Source organism: Scomber japonicus, chromosome 11 (assembly GCF_027409825.1).
Source record: "Scomber japonicus isolate fScoJap1 chromosome 11, fScoJap1.pri, whole genome shotgun sequence".
Lineage (NCBI taxonomy): Eukaryota > Metazoa > Chordata > Actinopteri > Scombriformes > Scombridae > Scomber > Scomber japonicus.
In genome coordinates this window covers 8,456,019-8,468,708 of record NC_070588.1, presented here as the reverse complement: position 1 = coordinate 8,468,708, position 12,690 = coordinate 8,456,019, and the positions used below count along the sequence as shown (strand labels likewise).

Sequence of the window (12,690 nt, the reverse complement as noted above, 5' to 3'; positions counted from 1 at the left end):
AACTGCATCTAAGCAAGGCACTTGAGATATAGTTCCTTTCATACTTACTGAGGAAGTAGGAGTACATCTTTTTAACACTCTCAGATTTAAGACTCTTTACAACTTCTGGAAGAGTAATCTTCAGTAACAAGACAAGATATTAACATTTTATGATTCATGTTTAAAATACACACACAACCTTTATGAGTGCCTTATATTTGTTTTCAGGAAAAGACATTTTTTATAACTTGATAAACAAGCTTTTATGTATCCCTGTTTCATCATATTCAGACATGGTTTTCAACACTAATTATTACTAAAACAGCATGCTCCATTTGAGTAGGTTTTACTTGAAATTCATGAAAAGTTACAATTCATTTTTCTGTACTTATATTTCGACTGCCTTAGATTTGTGGCAGTCATCCCTGTTAAAAATGATTTTCACTGCTATAGTTATAAAAAGTTGAGCTCCTAACTAATGGTGAGCTGATCTTCTGTTCATTTAAATTATTCACTAGCTGGAGAATTTATGGAAAGTTTCCAATTCTGTTGTTTTTTTCTGCATAGCATTGAAATATGTTTTCACTTAACATTGTGATGGGAATAAATATTTTAAAACAAATGTGGGCTTTTTACATTTTTCTTACATTGAGCACAGAGAAACTTTACATTTTTAGTAGATGAATGTGAAAAAGAGACTTTCAATGTTAAACTCTGCATATACATCATTCTGCACAATGAAGGTCAAACATTCGACTAAAGGAGAAAGAAGAAAACACATTTTTGAGTGGAGGAGCACTTAAAGCAAAAAGTCTTCTCAGAGCTGACTGTTGATATCTATTGAAGCCCATTTCTGCCAATATGATGTATATAATATAATGACTTAATTACTCAAAATAATGAGATACTAGTAAGTCATTAGATACGTCATTATTTTGAGATACTAAGTCAATATTTTGAACTAAATCATTATTTTAAGATAGTTTCTCATTATTTTGAGAATGTTTCTCATTATAATGATTGACATTTTCCCCCATCACATTGGCAGAAATGGGTCTCCATATCAAACAATATTTCTTCTATATCTGAATGTACAACCAAAAAAGCTGTATAGCACTCCCTGAGCCATAAGAACATTTAAAAAAATTAAAAACAACTTAGACATAAATAAAACCTTGATCATCTATAAGAACAATAAAGTGCAATATGCAATATAATGTAATTAAACTGTATCAAGGTTTTTTTTTTATTCCTTTGTGCCACTCTTGATCAATAAAGTGTTGTATTTATTATGATAAGATGGAAAAATATCTGCAACCCCTCGTTTACAGGGTGCTATATGGAGTTCAGTTGCACCCCTAGCAACGTCCCTTAGCAGCGTCCCCTAGCAACGACCCTTAGCAACGGCACAAGGGGTTGGTGAAACAGCTAACATTAGTTTACCGGTATGTTAGCTTTGTGCGACAAAGTGCTTTACAACCAACATGAGTTCAGCTGAGAAGAAAACAAAATTTACAAATGGTCTTAAATTCTTTATACCGAGTCCTCCAGAGGTAAGTTTAGAGAAACATACAATGGCGATATCGTTTCAGTGTTTTTTTTTCTGCTAACTTACTAAACCGGACATGACACAAAGCTTAACTTCATGTTTTGTTATCCGCCTGTCCATGTTACTTTTACTTTGGAGAAATTGAAGTTGGGAATTTCTGGAAACACTAACTTGAAACTTATTTCATTTGTCAAGGTCCACAGAAAACGACCGTGGATGGAAACAAAACCTTCATTTTCGATGCATCCACTCATCAAGCAGCAGCCTGAAGGAGCTGAAGGAGCTGCAAAAAGTGGGTTAAACGCTCCATGTGGTGCATAAATATGTTTTTTGGTTATTATTTGACACATGCATCTTAATCAAATATTTTCAATGCATTTCATTAATATTTTGAGTTGGTGTTTTTTCTGTTTTAAACTGTTTTCCCTGTGTGTGTGTGTGTGTGTGTGTGTGTGTGTGTGTGTATGTATATTGTAGGAAATAGGCTGAGTGAAGGACCAGATAGTAGACCAGGTAAAAGCTATGGGAGAGGTCAGAGCCTTTTCCAGGGCAGAAAGGCTGTTCAGATTCCTGGGACCTTCAAATACTGCAGAAGACCCAGCACACAACAGAGTAAAAACCCCAAGACTCTTCGTGAAACTCTGGTTAAAATTGTATGGTGAGTTGTATCATTTCTTGTGTTTTAGGTTAACTTTTTTTTTTCTGTCATGACACTTTCACTTATGTGTTATCCATTTCTCTCTCTCTCTGTATCATTATTTCACCTCTATGGTTTGGCAGTACAGAAAGGACATGACTAACTTAATAACTAATTTCTGCAAAAAAGAGATGTTATTATTATGATTATTATTATTATAACTCACATTTTACCATTTTTTCTCTTTTCTCCTTTTTAGCCAGCTGGAGGAAGAGGATGACAGTTGTCCACCAAGTGGCTCTCACAAAATGACAGGAAAGGATGATAGCGAAATGGTGAAACACAATATACACTCAATAACATGTTATATATCACAGGCCCTGTTTTGTTGTGTATGTGTCCATAATGAAGACATTGTGTTCAAGACACTTGATATCAGAGCTTTTTTTTAAATCATTGTTTTGTTTGTTTTGTTGGTTTCAATGGTTGTAGTTTCTATGTATGTTATGTAAGTAATGTTATGTCAGACATCTTTGTTTAAAATGCAACTGAGAATGGTTTATAATATTCTGTCCTGTCAGATATATGCCCCCTACATCCAGAATGGGATGAACCTGGAGCATGTGGCTGCTTTGGAGGACTCTTGGATGAAGAATATTCTGGAAATGGTCCCCCCTCACCTGCAGAGCCTGAACACAACATTGCAGCTATTGGATGATGAAATTAAGGAGGACTACTTGCACAGTGTCAAGACAGCAATATGTATTTATTTAATTACTCTTAAAATCATCAAGTTTTTAGCATTTGACCATTGCAATCTATACACCATAATCAGGATAATCATAATTCAGGATTCAAATTGAAATACACCGCCAAATTGAAAGTTGGAATTACTATATGATTTTACCCAACAAATTGTTGGAGACTGTACAATAGGTAATGCATGAGAATGTGGTAGTCAAATATTGTTTGTTTTAATATCTTTTGTATGTCATTGCAGTGGAATATACATTCAAAGATTCAATGGGAAGTGAGGAGGACACAGTGGAAGATCTGCCCCCTCACAGACTTGAGTAAGTTAGGGAGACGTTTCCGAGAACTTTACCGTGCATCATATGGTCGGTCCACACATGAATTCCTTGATTTCTGTGTAGAAGGAAAACCTGAGTTTTAATACACAGAGACGTTAGAATTATAAATCATATATTTTAACAGAGGGGGAAAGTCCATTCTTCACAGTTCCTCTGTTGTCTTTGACTGTCAGAATGGAGGTACTGCCAAAACCATGGAACAAGTCCTTTGTCCAGACACGAAAGAGGATGAGTGATAAGCTTCACTCTATCAACCCCACTATGCTGCAGGTGTTGTACCTTTGGCGTGCCTCTTACAAGTAAGTACAGTATTTTTTTTTTTGTTAAAACTTCACATTGACCTAATTTGTCACCTTGTTCAATATTCTTTAATATATTTTATAATACTTAAAGCACAACATGTGACAAGTAAACATACAGCTACAAGTAGTCCACATATCATGAAGACAATAAACGCAGTCAGTGCCAGAGAAGTGGTGCAAGACATACATTTATACAGAAGACTACATACTGTAAATATACTGAATCTCACTGTCCTGGATGACCTACTTGCAGAAAGCTACGTCTGATAGATGTGGAGGAGTTCCACAGCAGAGAGGAATCCATGGAGCTTGCTGTTTTTCAGCAAATTGTCACCAGACATGTTGATAATGCCAGAGCAATACTTCTCAACAAGTGAGTCCACATTATTACTTAACAATAACATACCTGTGCTCAGCTCAGTAACAATCAACCACAATTGTTTGTCATTGTGGATTTGGTGTACAGATGTGTTAAGTGTTCATTGAATGGAGCTGAAGAATATTTTTAAATACAAAGAAACAGAATTTCATTTTTGAAAACTCACACATTCTATTTCTGTGGTCCAGGATGATTAGTTATGGTGAACAAAACTCTTTTAAAAGGCAAAACGAGTAGGATTTTCCTAAAAAGCAATGTATAGATTTACACAAAATAATCCCTGTCAATCATTACTTATGAATCACTAGTATGTGGTGGTGTGTTTCTGCAGAGACCCAGCCTGTATTTTCTTTATTTGCTGTTTTGGGGTTTCTGGGTGTCAGTCTTTGGACAGGGGCCCCCAGCCAAAAATACCATGCAGGGTGTGAGGGGAGCACTTTCCAAAAACGCAGTGACATGGCATAGAGCTTGGGAAGAGGGGCCCAATTCTGAATGTTGTGTTTACCAACAACCAAATGCATAGTGCATAGTGGGTAGTTCAGAGGATCTTAGCAATAACACAGAGTTGCCTCTTTAGAAAGCCTGACATGGATGAGCAACACTAATACAGCAGATGAATTGTGGTAATTTTGTGCAAAGTGATAGCGTAACAGTACAGATTACACCTCTAACCCACCTGTCACTTTTTACAATCCTCTCCTCTACCTAATTTACCCTACTGGTATCATTAAAGTTTCAATTCATTATTTCATTGTTTGATTTTTTTGGTATTTGCATCTCTAGTTTGGGTATTAAATGCATGTTGTCACATTCCCTGAATATAATTTTAAATGTTATTTTGCTGTTTTCTATCCCAGATGGATACCTGAGGTACTACAGATTTATTCCCATGGGAGCAGGCGCAAACTAGTGCCTACCACCAGCAACATGCCAAAGCTGCAGTCTTTCTATAACTGTGTGGCTACACTGATGACCTCCCAGCTGCAGAGCCTTGCAATAGACTCAATGTGGGACTACACACACCTAATTTCCCAAGACCCGGTATGAGAATGCTTAACAATTTCAGGACAATATATTTTAGAAGAGTGGAACAGATTTGGCTGGAAAAAAAGTATTTTCAATAAATTTAAATTTTGATCTACATAGACCCTTTTAAAGTTGTACTTGTTATTTGATCTCCACCGTCTTAGAAATCAGAGCGAGCCTATGAGCACCCAGGTTTTGTACTGCATCTGACCCTGGAGGACAGGAATATCAAGTTTGAGCCAGATTTCAAATTGTATGAGGAGGCTCTGCTTAACGTCTTTGAGTTAATACTCAGGTCCATCAGCACTGTTCCTCGCGTGGAAACCAAATTGTACTCTGAATGGGTAAGAAAAAAAAGTGTGCGTATGTATTATCTGTGAAAAACAATATATTAGGTTAGGGTTAGTCCCTTTTTGCCATGAGGATCCATTAAGTTTAATTCAGTTATCATATTTACAAAAGGTTTTTGGCCAAAAGACAGAGACAGTGACACTCATGAGTATGTTTTTTTTAATTATTGATTATGCTATTTATTGTTTTTTGTAATTAATTGAATCGTCATTCTTACTTACACCTGGCACTTACAGCACTTGTTAATGTTTGCAGCCTGTATTGGCTCATTTCTGCCCCTTGTGGCAAAAAACCCCGAACACAATTTCTATCTGTAAATTCTGTCTATATCTTTTACATGTAAAAACTTGGAACTTTTTATTATAGTTTTGATTGAATAATTTTTCTAAGGCTGAAACACATCAATAGTGGGAAAATATCTGACATACTGTATCAGTCATAGCACATCAGTAATTGTATAGCACATTGTGTATGCTTTAGATTTTGGCAGTGGTTGGTACATTTTTCCTCTAGTAATATTGTTAAGATGCCATTATCTGTATTGTAAAATCACAACAGTAAATCATGTCATCCATCATGTACTCTTAGCACTGAAATTGAAATATAGTTCTCTTCCTGGGTTTGTACCCTACGTCATGTCTTCCCAGCCAAGCATCCCTAGTGGGAGCACTCTGAAGCCCATCATCCTGCCAGAGATCCTTCAGGCCCAACAGGAGGAGGTCCGTGGGGTGATCTGGGCTGAGTGTGTGAGACCCAAAGAGTATATTCACACATATGATAAATATGCTGCACTAGTATCCAGACAAGCAGAGGAGGATGTGGAGCTCTTTCTCAGGGAGGAGCACTCCTTCCAGGAAATCATGGAAGAGGTGATACACTACCAGCAGCTGGCTGACCAGATCCAGACAACATCATGCAAGGTACTCGATCAGCAAGGTCACCAGACATAATGATCCTGGTGCCAAAAAGTTTAGATTTATTACACAGAACAAAAAACTTAATGTAACTTAACAATCAGAGTTTATATGAGGTTGCAAATATTTTTTACTGTCTAATTACAGTGATAACCATCACTCCTCATAGAACTGTCTCATAAATCCATAAAACCTAATGACTCTGAAAATGAATGGTCCTTAAATCTTGATGTTTACCATGATTACGACTGACTAGGATTATTTGAAAGCCTAGTAAATTATAGATATGTCAGTGGACATGTGTCAAATGATGTTAATTGTGGTACTGATTGATACTTTGGGCTTTAGGTGGTTCGTCTTGGCATGTTTGAAGTTCAGTCCCATAAGCTCATTCACACTTTATCCAAGCGTGCTCAGGACCTGCAGGAAAAACTGCTTGTACGGATGCTACAAGAACATCAAGAAATCAACAAGAAGTCAGTGTTACTGTTTTGTCTTTTTCGTTCATACCAAGACCATTCTTTCCTCTTCGATTTCATGCAAAAAAATCAAAATAAAAAATCAAATGCAAGCAAATTATAAAAAGAAAAAAGCACAGGGATAACAGCATTTTTATTTAACATACAAATGTGCATAAGGAAGCTTTTTCACCTTTCAGACCATAGTTGAATAAAGATTATGCAAATCAAAGGAAATTTACAGTAGTACCTTTTTAGATCTTGTGTTAGCTGCTCTATCGGCCTCTATCCCAATCATGCTGCTTAGCTCCAAGCTGAAACATAATAAGATTGTAAGACTGTGAAACTCTTTGTACATGTCACTGAATTAATGCTCTTCCTCTCAAAGGCTCTGTAATGAATTTGAGACGATTGCAGAGAAGGCTCTGAGCACACCGCCTGAAACACAGCAACTGATGGAGCTGAAGGTATCTACCCCAAATTCTTGTCATATAGATCATCTTGGTGCGTTATTCTATGTACAACTAATCTCTTACAGCCTCTGTCCACAAAGCAGTTAGGAATGATATTACACATTAAACAAACAGTCTGTACTAAGAGATGGCAGCTTTGCATTTTTTAATCATTTAATGTGGAGATAGTCACTTCTTAAAATGGGACACTGGTCTAACCTAAAGACTGGGATATCTTAATTTCATGCCATGCCTCTAGTTTAGGACAATAGCCCATTCATTTCAGTGGACAAAATCACTTTGTACCTTTTCAACATGGAAAGTTTCCATAGCCTTCTAAACTATTTGAAATCTGGTTAACGAATGCTAACATTGCTATTGCTCCTTAGTGCCCTATGTGTGGTTTTGGGGCTCTGTGAATAATACCCAAATATTATTCCATGTAAAGCTCAAATATACTAACAATATAACAATAACTATTCTCAGACTTGATTCATAGTGTGAAGTGAACTGAATCAGCAAATTTAAACAGTCAACCAATTTGTCATGAAATTTAATTACCCACACATAATATATGTATTTTAGTAATAGTAATTGCTTTCTTTGAATTTGAATGTGAACCAGCATCTTTCCTGAATGTGTCACTTATAGTCAGAATATAATAAACAGATATATACAAAGGCAGGGCATGGTGTACAGAAGCAGTTATTAAGTATTTGTTATTTTATAGTCGAAACATTACACCAGTCAATTTTGTTTTCCCTTTTCTCCATCCAGGCCTTTATGGATAAGGTTGAGACTACAGAGATGCCTCTGTTGGAGCAGAGATTGGCAGACTCCAACAAACAATTGTGTTTCCTGATAGACTTAGTCTCACTCTCACCACTGGATATGGAGCTCAACAAACAGACCATCCGATGGTTTCAGCGTATGCCATCCATCTTTAACGAACACCAACAGATTGTTACTGAAAAGACAGAGCAATATCAACGTAGTCTCAAGGTCTCTGTTTTTACTTTATCTGTCAATCTGTTATTATTAATTGATCTCTGTTGAGAGGAATCTGGATACTTTTGCTCCAAAACTGCAGAACAATTCAACTAAATAGTTACTGTGAATGTAAAATGAAAAATTGTCAAGTGCTAGAAAACAAAAGTCTAAGTTTCTGTATGTGCACTCATTTCAGATGCGTCTGGAGCGTTTTGTGGAAGAACTGGAGAGCTACAGCGTTCAAGTGGAGGAGTTTTCTGCCTTTGGCGAACTGACAGATCTCAACAAGTACCTGACGAAAGCCCAGGCACTCAATGCCAAACTGGAGTTAGCCATGGAAAAGGTACATCTGGATGGGATTGTTTAGAAATATAGGACTAGGGAAAAATCTCAGGTCCACTCTGAATGTATAACACCAGCTATGTAGAGTGACGGTCAGTCAATATTGGACTTAACTCATGCAAACAGGTACAGATACATACTGATACCAAAACTGTGATAAAATAATAGAAATAAATAAAAATAATAGACCTTTTGAAGCTTTTTTCATGTTTGATAACAATCTTTGATTATAGTACTATAGTATTAAGTACTTCACTTCACAATTAATATTATTTGATACAGTGATAGAAGGAAGAGAGGCTGCATGAACTGATGCCTACAGATAGACGTGCTTTGGATAAAGAAATGCATACGTAGTACAGAGGATTATTGTCCTTTATATAATGTTGGATTGCAGTATGTGCTGTTAATATTTAACCTTTAGAGGGCAGCATTGGCTGTAAAAATATCTCAGTCACAGGAGGTGTAATGTGGTAATATCAGGTGTTTGTCTTCCCTGCATAGCATCTATTTATTTATCTTCTTGTTTTTCTTTGTTTCTTCTATTTGTTTGTTTGTTTCTACCATCTTTCAAGATAAATGAATTCAATATGGAAGAGGAAGCCTATGGCTGGTCTGTTTCCCAGTACCCACAGCGTAAAAAGATCCAGGACAAGCTCACACCATTCCTGCGCCTCTATGAGACAGGCACTGATTTCCTAAACGAGTACCACAAGTGGCTCCACGGGCCGCTCTCCGGTGTGAACCCAGACAAGGTACCAAAATCTGGAAATTCCTTTTTTATATAGTTGGGCATAAATATAAAAGTTGAATTACCAGCAAGAACTTAACACTGAACAGGCACATCCTTTATTTTACATATTCAGTGCTGCTTATAATGCAATCATGGAAGTTCTCAGCTGTGTTAATTGGATGGCTGGAAGTCAGAAATCTGATTTACTGTCACATTTACTGTCAGTTATGTTTAAATGTGATTATCTGAAGTTTATGGAAGTCATTTAAAATTATTTCATGTTTGAAGTCACACTTGAGTTTATTTAGTAAGGTGTATGAGTAGATTGTAATCTGGGAATGTGGGAATGTAAGGAGGGTCATTGGGTATATGGGATTTGTTAATCTGCATGGTCATTCCTCCCCAGGCACTGTGTAAAGTCCTGAAAAATCACACAAATGCTGAAAGTTGTCCCAGGGAATAATCATTAACAACTGCAGTTTTTTCTGTGTGAGCTAAGCATGAAAAAACTGCTGCCTTCCACTCTTTTTTTACAAAGCCCTGTTGTCAGCAACCACAGTTGTTTTTATGTGAAATCATTCATTTAAGATCAAGATTTCTTTATTGTCATTTCTCTGTACTCACATATATCAAAATTAGATTTGTCCTCTGTATTTAATGCATCCTATACACCAGGAGCAGTGGGCAGCTGCCCAAATTTAGTTCCATTTTGCCAGTGGTTATGGGCACTTCCTGGAGTATTAAGCACGTTTGTATGAATGGTGTTGTTTTTTTAATCTTCCACAGGGTTATATGATGATCAGTTCAACTGTGCTGATATATGATATTTCTGCTCTGTTTGTGACGAAAACATTTATGCATCATTAGAGTGAGTAAGTGCTGCCATTGTAAAGAAGTCTAAAACTGTTTTGCAGTTCTGTTAGCGTTGGTGGACTCGTTGTGAATTGGCAACAGTAAAAAAAAGGGACCTAAGTTAATCTTTTGTTTGAAATTCTGTGTTCTTTGAAAGCTTTGAAAGCACTCTCTCTCTTACTCTAAACTGTTAATAACATAAAAAACATGGGCTATTTCAGGTTTCACTCACAATAATGCACTTCATAGACCTCCTCTCTTTTGGGTTTTTAGGCAAGAGAGTAGAGATTTCCTCAGAGCTATGCTTCTTACAAACTTCAGTTTTATGTTAAATGTCGTTTGTTTTCAATGTTTACCACATTTTAAAGACTGAGTACCTCTTCTACTCCATTTGATTCATACTCAGCTGTTATTACCACTACTATAACTGTCAATGCTACTGCCACTGTCACCCATTAATCCTCTAGCAACCTGCCTCGAAACACCATAGTAACCATGTAAGACAACAACCACCTACTACCCCCTTAGTAACTGCACTCAACACCAACAGCTTTTAAGCTAAAGCCATCAATGCACTAAACTGCATTAAATAATGGTAATTATTTACTTATTTTTGTTTCTGCACTTTAAAGACGACATCTCAATTTCGTTGTGCTTTGTACAATGACAATAAAGACTTTCTATTCTATTCTATAACAGCAACTGACTAAAACATCATAGCACAGTTTTGTTTTACTCTTTTACAGCTTATCGGCAGTGGGCAGCTTTTAAACATGAGTAAACACAAAACAGTCTGTTATACCCAGTCTTTTTCCATGTAGGTCGAAGGGGATGTTGGCAACTACTGGCGCACTCTGTATAAGCTGGAGAAAGGCTTCGGTGATGAACCCAAAGCTCTGAGCATAGCCACCACTATGAAGGCTAAGGTGGAAGACTTTAAAGAACACATTCCTATGGTGCAGGTAAGACCATAATAGAAAAGTTTCATATCTATAGATTTAATAATATCATTTTAATTGCTTTGTCATTCTATCATACTCAGTAATTCATCATTTAAATTGAAATGTCCTTCCACTCTGTCTTTTTTCCCCTACTGCTCCTTTTCTCTTGATAGGTACTGTGCAACCCCGGCCTGCGTGAACGCCACTGGGATGCTATGTCAGAGGTGGCTGGCATCTCACTGCAGCCAGCTGACGACCAGGCGTGTGTGGCTAACTTTGTATCCATGCAGCTGGAAGAGCACCTGGGCACCTTTGAAGGCATCAGTGAGGCAGCCAGCAAAGAGTACTCCCTGGAGAAGGCCATGGAGAAAATGGCCAGTGAGTGGGGGGACATGGAGTTCAGCCTCCTGGCCTACCGAGAGACGGGCACTTTCATCCTGTCATCTGTGGATGAAGTGCAGATGCTGTTAGATGATCACATTGTGAAGACGCAAACCATGAGGGGCTCACCTTTTATTAAGCCTTTCGAGGTGGAGATACGGTAAGAGTTGCCTGAGAATGAAGTAAGTACACAGAAGGGTTAGATGAGATTCTTTATGTTAAACTTGCAGTACATCATTTTACATATAAATTAATGTCTGTTACATTAAAACTAAACAGGTTCACACAATGCTGATTAAGCTTTTGACTGGCTGATAGAGCTCTGTATTTCATAGTATACCAGAGTTTTTAACCTGGTGTAGGGTTTGACATTCCCACGCTGGCTGGATGAATACATGAATGCAGACTTCTAACTAACTAACTTCTTGTTAGCTCACTGCTAACTTATAGGGGGATAAAAGTGGATAAATTAATCATATTACATTCACGTATGACCAAATACACATTCTGCTGTCTCCACATTAAGACATATAATACAACACCAAACACACAATCAAAAACAAACCACAAAACACAAGGACAAAAAAACAAAACAAAAAACTAACTAACTAAGTAAGTAACTAACTAACTAACTAACTAACTCAATAAATAAAAATAAAAGCACAATAATTTAATGATATCGGGCCGAATGGATCGATTTCCTGAATTTGCACTTGAAGACACAATATTTTTGTGTTTGGTTTAACACTCTTGATGTGTGGATTTTGTTAATATTCTGCATTTGGACAAGAAACATAGACTGAGTTGGCAACACAAGCTGCAATAAAATCTAGGAATATATGCTACCATACAATTCAAACACGTACTGACATATCACATGAGAAAAATACTTTCTACAATACATTGTTGAGCTACAATTCATTACAAGTGTGTGCATTGCTGGCTGCTGGGAGATTTTGACAATAGCTGTGCAGCCCTGAACCCCAACAGACAAACAGAGACTCTTATTCATAGATGCTGAGTATGCACTTCTGTCAAGAATAACTTGACTGCTTGTTATTGCTGCAGCCTGTGGATGAAAGTATTTTTTCCCCCAATTATTTAGATGGCTCTAATACAAGGTCTGCATAAACATTTAAATTCCATAACTCTGAATCTTACTGACTTATATATTGCTGAAGAGTCCCTCAGTATGCTGCCCCACTCTGCAGAGGAGTGGAGTAACATTGTTAAATCTTGCTCCCATTGGGCCTGAGCTGGAACACTGCAGTTTGTAGAAGTGTGAATCAACAACCTATACAGACAATCTAAAG

The 12,690-nt window shown here is 37.0% G+C and overlaps 1 protein-coding gene across 1 annotated transcript in view; it reads left to right on the top strand.

Moving 5' to 3' along the window:
- The first annotated feature begins 1,497 nt into the window (after nt 1–1,497).
- Nucleotides 1,498–12,690, top strand: part of dnah7 (dynein, axonemal, heavy chain 7) — an 80,689-nt gene continuing 69,496 nt past the window's right edge. Inside the window, exons 1-16 of the mRNA XM_053329114.1 lie at nt 1,498–1,532; nt 2,425–2,500; nt 2,747–2,927; nt 3,166–3,238; nt 3,430–3,555; nt 3,812–3,931; nt 4,795–4,978; nt 5,128–5,307; nt 5,962–6,234; nt 6,577–6,704; nt 7,075–7,153; nt 7,916–8,140; nt 8,325–8,471; nt 9,046–9,225; nt 10,877–11,017; nt 11,170–11,537. Coding sequence (XP_053185089.1) covers nt 1,498–1,532; nt 2,425–2,500; nt 2,747–2,927; nt 3,166–3,238; nt 3,430–3,555; nt 3,812–3,931; nt 4,795–4,978; nt 5,128–5,307; nt 5,962–6,234; nt 6,577–6,704; nt 7,075–7,153; nt 7,916–8,140; nt 8,325–8,471; nt 9,046–9,225; nt 10,877–11,017; nt 11,170–11,537 — 2,516 coding nt within the window. The remainder of the gene's footprint in view (nt 1,533–2,424; nt 2,501–2,746; nt 2,928–3,165; nt 3,239–3,429; nt 3,556–3,811; nt 3,932–4,794; nt 4,979–5,127; nt 5,308–5,961; nt 6,235–6,576; nt 6,705–7,074; nt 7,154–7,915; nt 8,141–8,324; nt 8,472–9,045; nt 9,226–10,876; nt 11,018–11,169; nt 11,538–12,690) is intronic.